Source organism: Nerophis lumbriciformis, linkage group LG30 (genome assembly GCF_033978685.3).
Source record: "Nerophis lumbriciformis linkage group LG30, RoL_Nlum_v2.1, whole genome shotgun sequence".
Classification (NCBI taxonomy): domain Eukaryota; kingdom Metazoa; phylum Chordata; class Actinopteri; order Syngnathiformes; family Syngnathidae; genus Nerophis; species Nerophis lumbriciformis.
This window is the reverse complement of record NC_084577.2, coordinates 12827070-12847586: the sequence shown is the minus strand read 5'-3', so window position 1 is coordinate 12847586 and position 20517 is coordinate 12827070. Positions and strand designations below refer to the sequence as shown.

The window sequence follows — 20517 nt, the reverse complement described above, 5'->3', positions numbered from 1 at the left end:
TAAAGGGGAACTGCACTTTTTGGGGGGAATTGTATCCACAAGCCCTATGGTAGACAAGAACACACTTGTCTTTCTCTTTTCTCTGCCTTCTAAATAGTGAAAAACTGCTAGCAAGAAGCAGCTAACATAAAGGGTAATGGGGACTGACCTATTTCATATAAAGCCCTCTAAAAATATCCAAAATGTTATATTCATGCTGTAAATATTTATGTGAGTATATATGTAATCGGCACATTCATGATAACATGTAATATTTACAGTATTTTAGACATTTTAAGCATGACCCAAACATATTTTCTGGGCGCATATCAATGATCACTACTTCCGTCAACAACAACAGCACCGAGCTCATGCTACCACTAATCATGGCAGACTTTGTGAGAGACAACAACGACTAGTTTGGGACAAATGAAGCTCCAAAACCTTGTATTTTTTACCCTGAATATATGAAGGATAAATTGAGCTTTGTTAGTATTTTTTGTATGTTTTTATACAGGCTTTATAAGCAGAATAGCGGACTCCTAGTTACTTTAAACACACAGAAAATAAAGCAGCGTGTTCTTGTTTCACATAAGGATTGTGAATGATGGACAACATTCCCCCCAAAAAGTGTAGTTCCCCTTTATGGATAAGATGTTTCACAAACCATAAGAAAACTAATCACTATCAATTAGACAAATTCACTCTTGTCAAAAAGCAACATGTCAGGCAACAGGTGGTGAGACAGATGGCGGTGGGACAAGCATAGTGAAGCAAGCCGAATGTTCAGTTTGAGAAATATGGGCACAAATCCTGTGGGCCGAGAAAATATATGGCAAAGTAATAATATGCACAAAAACACATACCTGTGTCAAAGTCTAAATTAGTGCGACTGACAATGTAAAAGGTTGTAAGTCACATGTCAACATTTTAGGGCTGCAGCTATCAATTATTTTAGTAATCGAGGAATTTATTGATTAGATCAGAAGTCCTTAACAGGGGTTCGTGACCCCCAAGGGGCCCGCGGAGGTACTGCAAGGTGGGTTGTGAAATATTTAGTTGATTGGACTTTTTCATATATATTATTTTTTCACAAATGTTCTATTTAAATCACAATAACATTGATCTAACATACTGCAGTGTTGTATATACAGGGTATTGGCAAACACCCGACTTACAGTACCCTGCACTAAACATAAGACCACTTTATTATTGTTTTCATGTTAGCATTTAAGATTGCAAGCGATTAACACTCTCGTTGACAGCTAACGATTAGCGCTGTAGTTGCCAGCTAGCCATTAAGGCTATAATTACCAGCTAGTGATTAGTGCTGTAATTTTCAGGTAGTGATTAGCGCGCCAGTTGCCAGCTAGTGACGAGCGCTCTAGTTGCCATCAAGCTATTTGCAGATTAGTTGCCAGCTATCAATTTGCGGACAGACAAAGCAACATAATATAAATCAAAGCTTTTTTAAAATCTAATTGATCATTGCAGCCCTACAACATTTTTATTTAGGTTTGATAAATGTTTAAAATCAAGGTCACCACATTGTCAAAATAATACCCCTTCATACAAACAGTACCTTCAGAAATAAATGAAAATGCTTTAATATGAATGCTAGGTCCCGATGTCACTTGATTAAAAAAACCTACAACATCACATACAGGTGTGTCAAATGTTAGTAAACACTGGTGTACTCATTTCCAAGTGTTTCATCAATTAGACTAGTGGTTCTTAATGATTTCCTATGATGGCGCCCCTATGGGGGCAGAAATTTGAATCAAAACTTTTTTAAGAACCGGATACTGTAATATATATTTATCCGTACAAACCTCTGTATGGCCCTGCGATGAGCTGGCGACTTGTCCAGGGTGTACCCCGCCTTCCGCCCGATTGTAGCTGAGATAGGCTCCAGCGCCCCCCGCGACCCCGATGGGAGTAAGCGGTAGAAAATGGATGGATGGATGGAAACCTCTGTATGAGTTGCTGGCATCAGTATTGGTTATATATAAACCTAGTGCAGGAGTCGGCAACGCAAAATGTTGAAAGAGCCATATTGGACCAAAAATACAAAAACAAATCTGTCTTGAGCCGCAAAAAATTAAAAGCCATATTACATACAGCTAGTGAGTCATTAGATACAAATTGAATTAAGATGACTTAAAGGAAACTAAATGACCTCAAATATACCTACAAACAAGGCATAATGATGCAATATGTACATATAGCTAGTCTAAATAGCATGTTAGCATCGATTAGCTTGCAGTCATGCAGTGACCAAATATGTCTGATTAGCACTCCACACAAGTCAATAACATCAAGAAAACTCACCTTTGTGCGTTCATGCACATCGTTAAAAGTTTGGTGGGCAAAATGAGACAGAAAAAGAAGTGGCATAAAACACGTCCTATAAAGTCGGAGAAAGTTATATATGTAAACAAACTACGGTGAGTTCAAGGACCGCCAAAATTAGTAGGACAAAACGGCGCTCGCCAAATACTCGAATCAGTGAAGCATGTTTAATATAAACAGTGTGCTTTATAACAATTAGGGAGGTTTGCGTCATGTTTGTCCTCCTACGGAAACCATATTAAAACAAACAAAAACAATTTTTTACCCTCATCTTTTTCCATTTTTCATACATTTTTGAAAAAGCTCCAGAGAGCCACTAGGGCGGCGCTAAAGAGCCGCATGCAGCTCTAGAGCTGCGGGTTGCCGACCCCTGACCTAGTGTATTCACAATAAACTAACTAACAACAATTAACGGTATCAATAATAACCGCGGTAAAACCCCCAACAGTTAGGATTACTAATTTAATTTAATATTATCGAAAAACAGTGATTTATAACCGCATTTTGATAAACTCAACTAACTAGCGCTAGCTTAAATTGTAACATGAAAACAAGGGACTTTATTGTATTTCTCCAATAAGTAGTGACACACCCAAATCTCAAGGTATGTAAACACATTGCTGTCTGAGCAACAATGTAATTGTGCACATTGAACCTACAAAGCTATGCTGTCTTTACTTAACACGGTTACTTTGAAAAAAAAAATCGAATTACTCCTTCGAAAAGTAACTCTTTACTTTACTGAATACTTTATTTTAGTATTAACTACTTTAGACTACAGGTTACTTTATTAATTATGTTTTGTTGCCTACAGAGAGTGTAAAACAAACCTAAATGTTCTCATTTTTAGCCGACAAATAGTAAAAAATAACAGCAGCTGCTGAGTACCGTATTTTTCGGACTATAAGTCGGGTTTTTTTCATAGTTTGGCTGGGCTCCAGTGCGACTTATATATGTTTTTTTCCTTTTTTATTATGCATTTTCGGCAGGTGCGACTTATACTCCGAAAAATACGGTATTTATTACAGGAGGGGCGCAGATGGGATTGTATTTTTGAACTTGGTGGACCACACTTGATGTTCTACTCCATGCCTTCATCAAACTATGTTTTGTTATTTTTGTAATAACTGTAATGTGAACAACTATTGTATATACATTTTAAAAGTATAATGATTGATTAAGCATGTTGGTGTAATAGTAACTGAACAAATTAGGACAAATGATATAAATTTGTGTTTTAAATAGAAGAAAATCTTATCAATCGTTTTTTATGAAACGTTTACTTGTTGTGAGGCTTTCATCCTCCGCTGTTGCCATTTATAATTCAAAGTATTGTACATTTTGAACTTAATCTGGCAATAGACTTGCTAAGGAAGAGCTAAAACTACAACAACAAATTGGTGGGAGAATACGCAGTAAATAAGACCCGCCCACAAAACGACTTAACCTCAAGATACGGTCAGAAAACGGCTCAAGGATGGTCTGTAAAACATAATATATGCAAAATGTGGACCAAAAAAAATGTACACCACAAGGAAGTGTTTAAAAAAAATAATTAAATGCCATTGTATGACCCCTTAAATGAGCCTTATAATCCAGTGCAGTTTGTGTATGCAAATAGACCCGTTCGTCGACAGTGCGTTTTAGAATCCAGTGCGCCTTATGGTTCGCAAAATACGGTAAGTGATTCTTTGGCGTACCACAACGTAGATGGAGCCCCTGTACCGGTACCTGGTGCCTGTATCACAGATTGAGAATCACTGATTTAGTACCTACATTTTAGTTTTTACATGCCAATGAAGGCTAAAAAGCATATTGAGCTGCATATTTTGAAATATTTTTCCCATGGGAACAGTCAAAGCCTAATATTTGTGTGTGTGCATGTAAGAGTGAGAGAACGTGGATAGTTGTTAAGCAATGGTAAGCAAAACAAAACAAAACAGTCAAAGTTGAAAGAAAATAAGTGAGTTGTTTACAAGCTTGTACTTGCACATAATCTAAGACACACCCATCTTGAGAGAAAATCTACCTGCCTTGTTAGACAAACTGCGGTTAGATTATGTTCATACACCAAATAAGAATGTCCATCATTAAGACATCTTTACAACTGATGTATATTTGGGTTATAAAAGCCGTCTGATTGTGTTCTTCCCCACCGGCAGCAAGTAAAGTTAGATGGTAAACATTAAATCATCCATAGGCTTTTAGAATATTTGACACATAAATATTCCCAAAGGCCATCATCTGTACTCTCAAAGCAAATCACACAGAAGTTTATTGATTTCTTCTTAAGACAACTTGGATACATTTCCAATCCAATCAATTCATACAGTTGCTCACATTTCACTAAAAGAGTGAGGAAAACACATGTCTTAAAATTGCAAAGAGGACATCATTTTAGGGTTCGATAACGGCCATCATTGCAAAAGCTTTAACGTACATTACATTATGAATCTTGGCTACTGAAAAGCATTGGCATAAAAGGGAAAGTCAGCTGACAGGATGCTGTGTAAGTACTCATTCCATTAACAACTTGCAAATGCAAAGCTCTAGAAATTAGATAGATTAGACTACTTAAGTTAAATACATCAGATAAAAAGTATCTTACTCTAATTTATAAGATTGTGTGGCTCAGTGAAGATTGCATTTTGCTATCACAGGTAGCCAAATCAAATGTCTATAATGCTGTATAATTCAGGATTCAACCAATTATTTTTGGGTAAAACTTAGGGATGCCCACATAAACATTGTTGGCCTCCGATCCTGATCCGATTTCAAGTCCTGATCCAATACTTTGAAAACAGATTATAGAACTGAAAATGTTTTATAGCAAGTAACTAAAGTAAACCCTATAACAAATTTGTATTCATATTTTATTAATACATTTAGAATTTGCTACTTCCATCCATCCATTTTCTACCGCTTGTTCCTCTCGGGGTCGCGGGATTGTTGTAAATCAGATGATGAATTACTGTAAATTTGTGGTATTGAATGCTGTATACAAATGTTGTTAACAAAATAAAGTGGCTAGTGCACAATAAACAAAAGCAAAAATAACTATTGGCTCCTGTTTAAATATTTTGGGTTTTGCCCTCAAAGCCAGCCTGTAACCAGAGACTTACAGTATACTGCGTTCCATTTACCTTGGAAGTGGGAAGTCGGAGTGACATCAGAGCAGAGTTGTGAGCATTCTAGTTACGAGGTCAGAAATCAAGATGGCCACAACCACGAAAGCTATTTTTGCACTTGCCTTGTCTGGATATAAACAACTTATGGGAAAATATGGACTCTTTCTACAACCTTCAAGCACGGTGGATGAGGAGGAAACACCGATGCTATTTCTCGGGACGCACAGCATGTACAACACATGAGATGAATGTAGTTTACACTACAGTGACGCTACCACATTAAAAACGTACAACAATACATTTATATGGCTGATTTACTGCGACAAAAACAAATCAGAAATGTTATTAATGTATATTATAGAAGAGGACATCATGGCATCTTTGAAACGAACTCAGGGGTAGGGAGAAAGCTGCAACTTTCCGAGTCGGAAATCCGACGTCGAGGGGCGTTCCAGTTGAAATTCCAACTAGGAACTCAGAAATTCCGACTTCCCAGTACAAACTGAACGCACCTTTCTTTACTCCCTAAGTTTGTAAAGAATTACAAAAACAACCCAAAAATTATTTTGTAATAATAATATATCGAGCTAATCATTTTGGTATCGTTTATATGCTGATACTATAATAGGCATCGATAGTAAAGAAGTCTAGATCGCTTACCCCTACCTTGCATTGAAGCTTTAGTGATGAGCTTCTTGTGTCGTCCTTCTCAGTCACTACGTTTCCATGCACTCAATTAGTCTGATTTTTCAAATAGGTAGTTTTTTTGTATTTTCACACCGACATGTGAAGTCCAAGTGTCCATGCACTTTCTCTAATGCGACTATTGGTCATATGCCATGTGCCTCCCGTACACTGGGAGGGCGCTTATTTAATTTTAGCGCGGATAAATGAATTCCTTTTCCGGAAGACCTATGATGTCACACTAGCCATCTGCAGATCCTTACAACTTGTTTTAACTGATGCCCGCAGTAATATTGGCACAGATTACAAATATTACGTCTGTAATGGTTATGCTGATGTTAAATAGCAGACATCATCAAGAAATGATCTTGGATTGCGCTATGAACATGACGCTACTACCAAGAATGTTTTGCAAATAAAGACTGGCGGAAGAGTTTTTTTCAAAGGAATTTTCAAACGAAAATCGTGGAAACAAAACTTTTGAATGTCTCAAAGTTCATTCAAAAGGCTGTGTGGATTGATGGAAAGAGTTTTCAATCTGAAGGAAATGATCGTTCATGCCCCGACTGATACTGTTCCAGATAAAGGTTGCTGTTGTTCTGGACTATCTTTCCCATTGTGCGGAGAGTTAATCAGTTGGCTTGCACAAATGCAGCGTAAAGAGGTTTGTGTACACTTTATTATTCGCCTTTAATATACCTGCTTCATTATCTTTCATCTCGTTTGTATTTTGTTCGCGAGTCCGAATTAAGCCGGATTTATTTCTTAAATAAATCTCTGTTTCTTTTTTTCTACCATTGATCCACTTCAAAATGTTTTGTTCTTTTAATTTGTGAAGAACATAAACAGTCTCTTCTTCATGACAAATGTTGCTACGTTTTTATTGAAAGGTATCTGCTCCCGGGTTAAATCCATCGCCTTGAGACTGGCGCATACGCAAATACGAAGGGTCCTCTACAGTGCAAACACCCCCCTCGAGAGATCTGGTTTCCATTCGCATAATCTAGGTCTGTTAGTCCGACTTTTCAAAAACTGACCATGATCGCATCAAGGTGTTTCCGTGGGCTGTGGGAGGCTTATATAGAGCCGAACTATTTGAGAAATCGGACTGATTCAGTGCATGGACACATACTGACTGTGTGTGTGTGTGTGTGTGTGTGTGTGTGTGTGTGTGTGTGTGTGTGTGTGTGTGTGTGTGTGTGTGTGTGTGTGTGTGTGTGTGTGTGTGTGTGTGTGTGTGTGCGTGTGTGTGTGTGTGTGTAAGCATGGCATGCTTCACCATTCCTTTTCCTATAGTCCTCCAGTGGTAATGTTAGCTAGAAGAGACTTAGTTTAATATTAGAAAAAGTATAACATGTATAGAAGAAAATGAGCAGTGTTTAGTCTTTGAGTGTATGACAGTCTAAAATGTTACATCCCCGGTTGTAATCTCCCTCACTGCTGTCACTCCACCAATCACATTAACCAAGCTTACGTTAATGTTTGTATGGCAGTTAAGAATGTTACGACATTACTTCAAACATTGCCTCTTTGTAGATATACATTCAATGATAGCCAACGATAGTAGTTAAACGCTGCAAAATCGCTATCATTAGCTGTCAACACACAAAGCTAATGTGCGTGTGTTATAGGGGTAGGAATTGTTTACATTTTACCCGATACTAGGTGCTTAAACGGTGCCTGAAACGATACTTAAAAAATGGAAAAATGCTTATTTTTGTAAAAAAAAACTTTGCATTCTGATGGTATTTTATATATATTCAAGTTAAACATACCAGAAATAGAAGTACTTAAATTACATACATACAATTATAAGTAATACATTCAAAAATAAATAATAAAATCCACAACAAATTATTGCAGCAATATAGAACATAGAGAATGTGAACAGAGCTACTTATGTAAAATGTATGCTCATAATTCCAGGGATTTGTGAATGCAACCTTGCTCGCTGTAACCGTCATTGGTGCAGGAGAAGGCCTGTGTTGTTGTTGTTGTTGTTGTTGTGGCTACTAGGTAGCTTAGGGCTGCAAGACTATCGTTGTTATTAGGGCTGCTGTTGACGTGTTAAGGGCAGTAATAAGTTTAAAAAGAGAGTCAGACTCTGTGTTTCTGTCATGTAGTATTCTTTTTTCGGTCTTCTTACGAACACTTGGCACCGATACTTTCATTGAACCAGGTTTCGGTGCCCATCTCTAGATACGTGGGGCCGGAAGAGGGCAGGAAAGCTGGAAAGTTAGAGCCACGTAGCATTTGTAAACCGCTTCTTTAATAAAGGCAGTGATGGGCAGTAACAAGCTACATGTAGCTAAGCTACGTAGTTTAACTACATTTTCCAGTAGCTTGGAGGTAGTTTAGCTACTTTTTCAACGGGTAGCTTTTCCTGTAGCTTAGCTACTTTTAGACCCATGTAGCTAGGTATCTTACATCAAAACGACAGCCTACAAAGACAGAAAATGGAATGGGAATCCAGGCCAAAAAAAAATATGGAGAAAATACAATGACCTGGATTAATGAGAACATCCATACAAACGGAGAAAATCCATGATGATCAGTGTTCATGTGATGAGTCACAATTGGATAAGGTCAGGGCGAAACTTTACGGACTGGCCAATCAGAGGCAACATAAGGCGGGTCATCTAAACTAGTAAGCAAAATCATGCACTCATCTCACATGACGACGAGGGAGTCGGAGAAACAAATAACAAAACATAGATAAAAATGGCAGAAGAATTCTCTCCCGCAGATTAGATTTTTCCTTTAGTTATGAAAATGACGTGCAGGAAACCCACGATAATGTGTGTCCTTGGCCATATTTAGACAAATGTATGTTTCGAGAAAACAATGTCCAAAACCTTAGTTTTTAGTTGTTTACTCTGTAAACCAAAATAATAACTGCTTTCTTCATCTAAGACGTGAAACACAAATTTAAGAACACACATTAAGGGTTCATGAAAAATTTGCTGCACATAACCGTTACCAACTGTTCCCGAACAACACACAAGTCATTGTTTTTCATCAAGATATGGATAGATGCTGTTTTTGTACTGCTGGTAGAGAAAATAAATAACATTATAGGGGTGAGCCAAAGAAAAGGCAAACTAAATAAATACATACAGCAGGATGTGGGGACCCCTCGAGGTAGTAGTAGGGTGTCCCCAGCTAAATGACAGATAGTTAATAGTCATAGACCCTTATTGGGTCCATTTGTACACTCTCGGTTACATTAACATTGATGTCATACATGTGGGCCCCTAGATATAAATGCTGTTAAATGTAGCTTTGATGTAGCAAGCTACTTTTGCTTTGTAGCTTGTAGTGTAGCTTGCTAGAATTCTCCGGGGATAGCTTGGCTTCATTTTCATGGATTGTAACTTGGAGCTTAGCATACTACATTTTTCAAGTAGCTTGCGCATCACTGAATAAAGGCTGAATTAGGGCAGTAATATAAATAACAAACATTTCCATAGTTTCTTATTTAACTCATAAATCTAAACAAAATGAGAGTTGGACCAGCGGCAGTGATTTCTTATGTTAACATAGTAAATAATTTTTTTTTAAATGTGTAGAGTTTATTGCAACAAATAAAGTACACACACCTTAAACAGAGTTTGCTTTCAACATAAAAAAAAAACAGTTGTATATTTGCAGACTTGGCACAATGTCAGTAATGTCAACAGTTATATGACTCCTGTAAAAGCGAAGTCAAAGAAGTCAAAACACATTATCAGTGTCTGAACAACTACTGATAGTGATAGAACTTTATGTTTTTACAGCTGTGTTTATAGACTGATTATCAGCAAGGTAGACAGCCCTTTGTGGTCTGATATTTATTCTTTTTTTTGCTGACCGTTTGAGCCCAGAAGGAGCAAGCATGCTGGCTTATAATAAACAAGTTGGTGATCGATTCTTAAAATTATTTTCAATTATAAGTAACAAATATAATTCATATGGTGACTGTTCCAATTTAGTGTGAGCATTGCCTGTTATTTGACTGATCAAACCTGTCTTCTGCCTTCAATCAAATTAATTCTCATTGGGCCCCGAGTTAAATATGTAGGCCACTGAAGCACTGTGGCAAATTCTGATTGCTTTGGCTGAAGAATTGTATTTATGATGGCGGTTTTCACATGCGTATTCTTGGTCTGGCCCACTGTGATATACAACCAGGGATACACAGACATATAAACCTGCCAAATGCAGTTAATGAAATTGGATGCAGAGTAAATACTGGCTTGGAAATACAAATTTGAAACATCCATACTTGGTCCCATCCATGGGCCGTATCAGACTGCCACACAGTATCTATTTGTGATACATTCAACAAAGTAGCATTCCTCACAGCTGGGTTGGGTTTGGAATCTTGGCTCAGACCTTTCTGTGTAGACTTTGCTTGTTTTCCCTGTACTCAGTTTCCTCACAACTCCCAAAATCACACATGTTGGGTTAAATGGAGACTCTATAAGACTTGTGTGTGAAAATGGTCGTTATTCTCAATGTACCCTGCATGACGACCAATTCAGGGTCTACCCTACTTCTCCCATAAAGTCAACCTGGATTAGCTCCAGCACACAAGCGGCCAACATAATGATGACAATTAAATAAATGAAACTGTTGGGGCTAAAGAAATATGTGTAGCGGGCACACCTTTTTTTAACACTTCACAGATTTGTGAGGTTATGAAATGTTGATTTAATACACACAACCTTGTGCATGCTAACAAAACAATACCATCATATTAGGGTTTTTTCTTCTCATCTTCCTACGCACTTTGCAGCCAGACAACTTTGGCTTAATGACTAAACCAACACTACTTCATATTAGATGAGCCACAAAACATTAGCCTTCACTTCACTCTGAGTGCTCCTATAGGAAATGATGGCATATAGAGTTGCAACTACCACAGTATGGATTCCGGTGGGCCAAATGCAATTACACAGAACCACATTTGATGGCTATCTTCAAGTCCAAATGGAACTGCTTAAATTATGTGGTGCTTTTTAGCGGACTGGTAACTGAGGCTCAACTCTGATTGAACACGGTAAGAGGATTGAGTGCTGATATGGGTTGGAATCGAAACGTGGATGACATTTAGGAAAAGACCACAATGCCACCTCAGAAGAAAGGAATTTAGGTTGCTGTTCATATGAGGTTTCCGGGGAACCCTCTGAAAACGATTGAGGGTGGGCTGAACTGTGATTGAGTACATAAATGATCAGATAATCTTAAACTGACATGGTTTGGATGTAAATAATATTGGTTGAAACATTAGACCAGTGGTTCTTAACCTTGTTGGAGGTACCAAACCCCACCAGTTTCATATGCGCATTCACCGAACCCTTCTTTAGTGAAAAATAAAATGTTGTTTTTTTTCAAATTCAAGACAAAGTTATATGTTTTTGGTAACACTTTAGTATGGGGAACATATTCTAAGTAACAAAGACTTAATTTAGAGTTTTTTGGACACTAGGGGAACATATTCTAAGTAACAAAGACTTAATTTAGAGTTATTGGTTAGGGTTAGGGCCAGGGTTAGAGGGTTAGGGTAATAATAAGGCCATGCCGAATAAGGCATTAATAAGTACTTAATAATGACTAGTTAAGAGCAATATGTTACTAATTTGCATGTTAATAAGCAACTAATTAATGGTGAATATGTTCCCCATACTAAAGTGTTACCATGTTTTTTTACTGGTGCACAAAATGAACCGTGCATGAACATCACCTTGTTCAAAGAACAAAACCAACACAGTGCATAAACTCACAACAAATTAAACACCTGCAAATCAGTCTGACTTCTGCTGTTGCCGTATCCGTAATACGCCGATAGGGATAGGGAGAAGTTTTTATTTACACGATGAGTCGGGTGTGTTTTGACCTCCGCCGAACCCCTGAGGCCGACTCACCGAACCCCTAAGGTTCGATCGAACCCAGGTTAAGAACCACTGCATTAGACATTAGACAAACTTTATTGATCCACAAAGGATCAACTCACTTTAAAAAAGTTATATAAGTGAATGGTCATCTTTTCAACATAATGTAGTTATAACAAGTCTATTAAAATGTTTGCTTTAAGCAACATAGTTTTTAACATATTAGGCTTGGGGAAAAAAAAGCCTCTTGTTTTTGTGGTATCATATTGCTGTTAAGTCATATGTTAATGTTAGCACAGTGAAACGCATATTGGAGGTTAATTAAATGTCATAGGGACAAAAATATACATCCCGAAATAGGTCATTTTATATGACGATAATACATATTAGTGATCGACCGATTACCTGCGCCAATATTTGGCATTATGAGATATATCAATATCTGCCTTCTTTTATCGGTATTTGCAGATTTTTTTGATTTTTTTTTTTTTTTACCAGAACAACAGAAATATATCAGCTGATACAATAAATGCACATATGATACCAGTATGTACCATAAAAAAACAGTGATAAGTGGAGCGTAAGTTAGTAATAATAACCAGTACTCCTTTTCTGCTAAGCCCCCACCACTCTGCCCAGCACTCAACCTTCCTCTCTTTCTGTCCTTGGAGTGCTGATCACCAACAGCAAGTCTTCTCTGCTAACAAGAACTTCCATTTTTTGCCGGGAACTCCAGTTTTTGTCATTCTTTCCTAGCGTTCCATCCTTCTTTCTTTCCTTCTTCCACATGTTTTGTGTGTTCGCTACCGCAGCGATAGCACGATGCACGACAAGCCTCCATCCCCAACACTCGCAGTGTGCATGAGCTCATTAAAGGAGCGTGGCAAGTTTTTATGTTCTTTGATTTATTCAAATAACGCTACAGGGACGGATGTACATGAAGATGAAAGAAAATATATCTCAGCCAAAAATCCACACTTTTAACAAATAGGACACTTATATGATACCTAAAGAAGAGCAGGCAGCAGCTCATTTCTGTAACATTGAGGGAGAAATTGTCACCCAGCTCGAAAAATGTCTCACCTATTAGCTACATGAATGATCCCAGAATTACCTTTATTTCAAATATTTGTCATATTTGAAATCATATATTTCATATCAGTCATCCATCCATCCATTTTCTACCGCTTATTATACCATTTAGAAATCATTGATGTAAATTGTGTTACAAATTTAGAACTGGAAGTGAACATGTGTCTTAGCAATTGCTATGAAGAGGAAAAGGGATAAGATTAAATGAGATTTGCTTCTTCCTACTCCTTTTTGGACAGGCTTTAAAGAGAAATGCAAATATGTAAAATATGTGATGTATCATATTGAAACTGCATACATGTTCCAAAGAAAATTCAACCTAACAACCAACAAATATTTCAGGGTTCTTCACGAGAAAACTTTACCATGTAAAATGTATTAAACCCATAAACTGCTATAGAATTGACTAGCTTACAACTTATTGTGATGTAGAAATCCCATATTTTTACAAATTTTCAGGAGATTTCCCATATTTTGAAATGCAAATGTTGATGCCCTTCTTAGACACACGTAATACAGGTGTTTGTGATATCCCCTGATGTTTTTGATGCTAAATTAACAACATTAGCGCAGCATAAAAATTATGTCACTATGTTTCCTAAAAAATAATGTTAAAAAAAACAACTTAAAGCCTTGTCCAATTGACATATACTATTCATGTTTAGCAAAATTTTACACTAAACCTACTCAGTGGCTTTAACTTTAACTTAACTTAAATATATGCTCCAAATATCAGTTATCTGCCTTCTTGACTACTAATAATAGCTGTCAGCCCTGAAAAAAACATGTCTGTCAATCTCTAATATAAATCACGATGTTGTATTTTTTTTCTATTGTATATACAGTGGAACCCAGATTTACATACAGGGTTCGTAAATCAAAGAGTTTTTATATTTAAGCAAATTTCTCGATAAACACTGTAAATATGAATAAGGGATTCCAGCGTGGACAAATGTCCCTGTGTGTTTGTGTGTGCATGTGCTTTAGGAAGAGGCGCCGCTGAGAAAGAGGTAGTGTCTTCTATACCACTGTGAAATAAGTCTGCTTTGGCATATTTTTTTACAGAAGTCTGTTTTCAATACAATGAAAAACCTGCTGTGGTGTCTCAATCTGTTCAATACGAGCAAGCACAAAATGTCTTTCAGCGGGACACAAAATGAATGAAAGAAGCGTTCATACATAGAGACATAGTTCACACTAGAAGTGGGAATCATTGGGCACTTCACGATTTCATTACAATTACGATTCAGGAGCTACGATTCTATTGAAAATCAATTATCGATACAGCTTTAATTTATATATACATATATATTGATGCACTTTTACATTACTTTTCATTTCACTGGATAAGCGTTTATTACTTGCAACTTTAAAGGGGAACATTATCACCAGACCTATGTAAGCGTCAATATATACCTTGATGTTGCAGAAAAAAGACCATATATTTTTTTTACCGATTTCCAAACTCTGAATGGGTGAATTTTGGCGAATTAAACGCCTTTCTATTATTCGCTCTCGGAGCGATGACGTCACAACGTGACGTCACATCGGGAAGCAATCCGCCATTTTCTCACTTTCGTCGGTGTGTTGTCGGAGGGTGTAACAACACGAACAGGGACGGATTCAAGTTGCACCAGTGGCCCAAAGATGCGAAAGTGGCAAGAAATTGGACGAAATTTGTTCAAAATACGAGGGTGTGGGGAAAGCCGACGAAATGGTCAGTCGTTTGTTCCGCACACTTTACCGACGAAACCTATGCTACGACAGAGATGGCAAGAATGTGTGGATATCCTGCGACACTCAAAGCAGATGCATTTCCAACGATAAAGTCAAAGAAATCTGCCGCCAGACCCCCATTGAATCTGCCGGAGTGTGTGAGCTATTCAGGGACAAAGGACCTCGGTAGCACGGCAAGCAATGGCGGCAGTTTGTTCCCGCAGACGAGCGAGCTAAACCCCTTGGATGTCTTGGCTCACACCGTCCCTTATGCCACCGAAGATGATCAAGAGAAGAATATCGACCCTAGCTTCCCTGGCCTGCTGACATCAACTCCAAAACTGGACAGATCCGCTTTCAGGAAAAGAGAGCAAATGAGGGTACGTCTACAGAATATATTAATTGATGAAAACTTTATTCATTACTCGCGGTTTTACGTAAATGATTATACATAAACTGTGTTTACCAATAATTTAGCTTAAAAACATTTATTTTTTTCAATCATTCGAGTACATTCGGGTAGTCTTGTGTAATGGAGTATTTTGTGTCTGTTTAGGTATGGTTAACCTGAGTGCTGAAATCGTGGAAAAATATATGTTCTTAGCGCGCCTGAAATGGGCTGTCTGCACTCTCAAAGTGCATGTTGTTGCCAAATGTATTTCATATGCTGTAAACCTAGTTCATAGTTGTTAGTAATTATCTTATCAGACAGTGTTAAGCCGCTGAAATCCGAGTCTGAATCCGAGCTAATGTCGCTATACCTTGCTGTTCTATCCGCCATGTTTGTTTGTATTGGCATCACTGTGTGACGTCACAGGAAAATGGACGGGTGTGTATATAACGATGGTTAGAATCAGGCACTTTGAAGCTTTTTTTAGGGATATTGCGTGATGGGTAAAATTTTGAAAAAAACTTCGAAAAATAAAATAAGCCACTGGGAACTGATTTTTAATGGTTTTAACCCTTCTGAAATTGTGATAATGTTCCCCTTTAAAAAACAGCGCATTTGTCATAAGAAACAGTCAAATTAATTTCCACATTGGTTAAATTAACGGAAATGTGTGCAAAAGTGGAACATAATAAAGGAGCTGGTTGGATCTCTCGGTGAGGTGGCTCACAGCAGTCAGCCAAATTTTAGAACTGTCTGTATTGCTTTATTTACAATAAATACATCGATTATCGACGTTAACTAATTGTTCTTGTCCCAATTACAATGCATCTAAAAATCGATTATTTCCCCTACCTCTACTTCACACACAGAGGCTTTGGCGCAATCTAAAAGTTTGTAAACCGAAAAATTTGCAAATACACTAGGGCTGTCGAATTTAACAAATTAACACGTGAATAATGACAAAAAAAATACCGCAGCATTTAATTATGTATAAACGCAGATGAATACCGCAATTTATCTTCCCTGTGGGTTGTTACCTGAAAGGCAGCGTGGAATACGGTGTGCAAAGTTGAGTGAGGAAACTGGTGGCAAATTTCGCTTCCAACCACACCGAGACCGGACGTAGAGGGAAACTGCACTTTGCCTCATGCAGCGCAACAAATCTCCTTTGCATAGAGTTGATCAGGTTGTTGATTGTGGCCTGTGGATTGTTGTTCCACTCCTCTTCAATGGCTGTGCGAAGTTGCTAGATATTGGCAGGAACTGGAATAAGCTGCCGTATAAGCCAATCCACAGCATCTCAAACACGCTCAATGGGTGACATTTCCGGTGAGTATGCTGGCCATGCAAGAACTGGGATGTTTTCAACTTCCAGGAATTGTGTACAGATCCCTGCAACATGGGGCCGTGCATTGTCATGCTGCAACATGAGGTGATGGTCTCGGGGAATAGCACAACAATGGGCCTCAGGATCTCATCAATGTATCTCTGTGCATTCAAAATGCCATCAATAAAACGCACTTAAGTTTGTTGTCCATAACATACTCCTGCCCATACCATAGCCCCAAACCCACCATGGGCCACTCGATTCACAACATTGACATCAGCAAACGGCTCTCCTGCACGACGCCACACACGCTGTCTGCCATCTGCCTTGAACAGTGAAAACCGGGATTCATCAGTGAAGAGAACACATCTCCGATGTGCCAGACGCTGTTGAATGTAAGCATTTGCCCACTCTAAGTTGGTTACGAAGACAAACTGCAGTCACGTCAAGACCCCGGTGAGGACGACGAGCATACAGATTAGCTTTGCTGAAACGGTTTCTCACAGTTTGTGCAGAATTTATTTGGTTATGTAAACCAATTGTTGCAGCATCTGTCCAAGTGGCTGGTCTCAGACGATCATGGAGGTGCACTTGGTGTTTAGGTCCTAGGCTGGTGTAGTTGTGAGACCAGTTAGATGTATTGCCAAATTGAAACGCCTTTGGAAATGGCTTATGGTAGAGAAATGAACATTCAATTCTCAGGCAACAGCTCTGGTGGACATTCCTGCAGTCAGCATGCCGACTGCACGCTGCCTCAAAACCTGCGACATCTGTGGCATCGTGCTGAGATAAAACTGCACATTTCAGAGTGGCCTTTTATTGTGGGCAGCTGATGGCACGCCTGTGCACTAATCATGCTGGTTAATCAGCATCTTGATATGACACAGCTGTGAGGTTGGATGGATTATCTTGGCAAAGAAGAAATGCTCACTAACACAGATTTAGACAGATTTATGAACAATATTTGAGAGGAATGGGTATTTTCTGTACATAGTAAAAGTTTTAGATCATTGTGAGTACAAGCTTTATTTTCCTCAGTATGTGAACATTGTATTTGCATTTATGTGATCTTCACTCACTGTCTCTGGCGGTCCCCCAGTCTGAGGTCGGTACGACCAGTCGACAGTCATCTTGCTGGTCGGCCGGCTAGTAGAACTGAAAGTGCAGGACAGTGAGACGGTGTCTCCTGTGGATGCATGGAGCTCAGCTGGAGAACTCACAGTGATGGAGGAAACATGAGAAAGAGCTGCGAAAAGGAGCAGATAGAGCAATGTCAAGCAACTTCATTAAAGGCCCTATTCTCCTGTGCACTTTAGTGGAAAAAGGTGGGCAAAAACGCGTATTCTGCTCTGTCACTTGCGCATTGATTGGTGCATCCCTGAAATGTGACCGTTCACTGTCAAAGCTGGCCTTTGGTGTATTCTCTTGTTGACTTAAATACTTTTGCCTCTAGTCAACACACTTCTGAGGCAGCAATAAGTGAGGCGTCCCAGGAAGGTGAATCATTATATTGCACTTGAAGTTTGGAGACATTGTACACCACATATAATAAAATGGTAAAATAAATTTACAGAAAACTATCAAATCTATTCTGATCACCTCAATTGAGATACCTGGAAACATCTATTGAGAGGAATATAAAAACACCATAATACCACTCTAAATTACCTATCAAAAATTAAAATGCACATTATTTACCTGGCTGTGTTTCTGCGTGAGTAGGAAAGGAGAACGCAACCACGTCAGGAGACAACTACGCAAATCGGCCGCGTTTGGACATCATTGGGCTAACCGACTTTAAATGCATACGATTTTGGATAGACCGTGAAGTCATCATTGAACTATGTGACTAATTAAATGGCAATACATACATACTGTACTGTATCAGACACTCTAAAAAGGACGAATAGGTGATCATCAACAATTGATTTACTAAGCAGATCAGCAAAAATGTAGCAAGCAGATTATCTAAAACATGTTTCATCATAATTTGATTGTTTTTTTGACAGTTAACGTTAAACTGTCAGTTGTCAACTCTGTGAATCGCACACGCGTGCACACGCACACAGAACAGCTGTCAGTGCAAGCCGCGTTGACAAAACTATTATCACACATAATAACATCAGGGTGGCTACACTAAATAACAAGTGAAGCAAAATTTCATTTACAGATTACTATTCACATCCAGCCAGGAAGAAGATGCTGTTGTAACGTGAATGCACACTCTACATCACAATGACGACACCCACACGTTGACAGGCGCGGCCTGGATGGATATGGTCTTTTCAAATTTAAAGTGTTATCTTTTTCACGGTCATAACTTTACAGATTTTTTTCTCTGTTTTAAATTGTACATTCTGTAATTACCCTTTTCAATTGTAAGTTACAAAAAGTCCATATTCCATTATTTTCACACAGCCAAAAAAGTTGTGTAGGCCAAGGCTGCCTCATTAATTAAATTATCCACACCTTCATTTACAACTCACGTGTGTGTGTGTGTGTGTGTGTGTGTGTGTGTGTGTGTGTCTCCTTCACGCGGGGTTGGCATGTCCGCATTCTAAATGGGAGAATACGAATAAGATGCATAACTTCAAACTTGTAGAAAATGGGATAGAATTGCTATGATATGAAAAGGGGTAGGATTAAATAAGATCGGCTTCTTTCCACTCGTTTTCAGACATGCTGTAATGAAACAACTGGAAATATGTGATGCATTACATTATAACGTATGCATTTTCAAAATAAACGGAAACTGAACTGAACTGAACTGAGGCGCCAACAGGAGAAAAGTACCCTAAGTGAGTGAAAATTGGACCTGATCTATATATTTTTATGTAAGTGCTCCTAATGTCTTTTTTGTACTAATTTATTATTTACTTTTTTAGTTTAAACATTTCTAAACAATTAGATACATTTTAATCAAGTATTTAAATGATTTCATCATGATTAATCACAATTTGGAACTATATCCGAAATATGTCCTTTTTACGGAATTATACTATCAGAAAGATAAATGCAAGACACAGCAAGGGCTGGCCGATAAAACCATATCAATATATATTGCGATAGACACAATCGATATCACGAAAAAATGCATTTGATGAAAAAAAAGTTATTTTTCATTGTTGGAAGAAACAAGAAGTTGCGAAGCAAGTTTGGTTGCATGAACAAAGGCACTCACTCTCTGGTAACCGAGCAACGCGGGAAGTGATCACTGATCACTTGGAGTGAAAGGCTAACAGCCAATCATGTAACAGGTTTGGTTGCGGCATTTTGTTGTCTCGCGGTTGATTCTTTGCATGTAGTGAGAAGAAATGTGTGCTGCAGAGAGCAGATGAATTGTCGATAAAACAGGAAAAGTCACCATGACAGTATGGCAGTTTTTTGGATTTTTTAAAAACAGACCGTAGTCCGTAAATTAGGCAAGGCGCTTGTCCCCACAAAGACCGGTGATATCACGGCACCTTAGCCGGCGGCCACACTAACTTCCTGGCACTAAATCTGCAGAAAATATTTATTCTCAGGTTTACCTTTACATTTTCACACTTTGCACTATTTTGTTTCACTTTATTCAGCATTTCTTACATATTCCTTTTTAGCACCTTAAATTCAAGAGGTTACTGTTAAGTGTTCAATGTGATTTTTGAATTTTCTTTACATTGATTGTTTTCCATTGTTGTGTTGACGTTTCCTTTCTTTTCTGTCTTGATAGCTGAGGGGATTATAATCAGAGGAAGGTTATATTGTAGTAAAAATTTAAGATATTTTTTTCCTGGTACTTATTTTCGATAGGTCATAAAAAATTATCAATAGCGACCGCCATAAAACACTTGTATCGTGACACAGTTATCAGCCATAACAGCACCAAATCAAATCAAAATGAATATCAAGCTAAATCATACTACACAACGTGATATAATCAAGTGCAGAGGGTTACATTACTGTAGTAATCTGCACTATTTAAATTTACCTGCA

At 38.1% G+C, this 20517-nt stretch overlaps 1 protein-coding gene across 3 annotated transcripts in view; it reads right to left on the bottom strand.

The window, feature by feature from the left end:
- The window catches only part of mpzl3 (myelin protein zero-like 3), a 45359-nt gene that overhangs the window by 14293 nt on the left and 10549 nt on the right, over positions 1 to 20517 (bottom strand). For 2 of the 3 annotated variants that reach the window (XM_061925606.1, XM_061925605.1), the window contains exon 2: positions 17622 to 17788. In XM_061925606.1, coding sequence (XP_061781590.1) covers positions 17622 to 17788 — 167 coding nt within the window. The remainder of the gene's footprint in view (positions 1 to 17621; positions 17789 to 20517) is intronic. The other variant, XM_061925607.1, reaches the window with a different exon arrangement.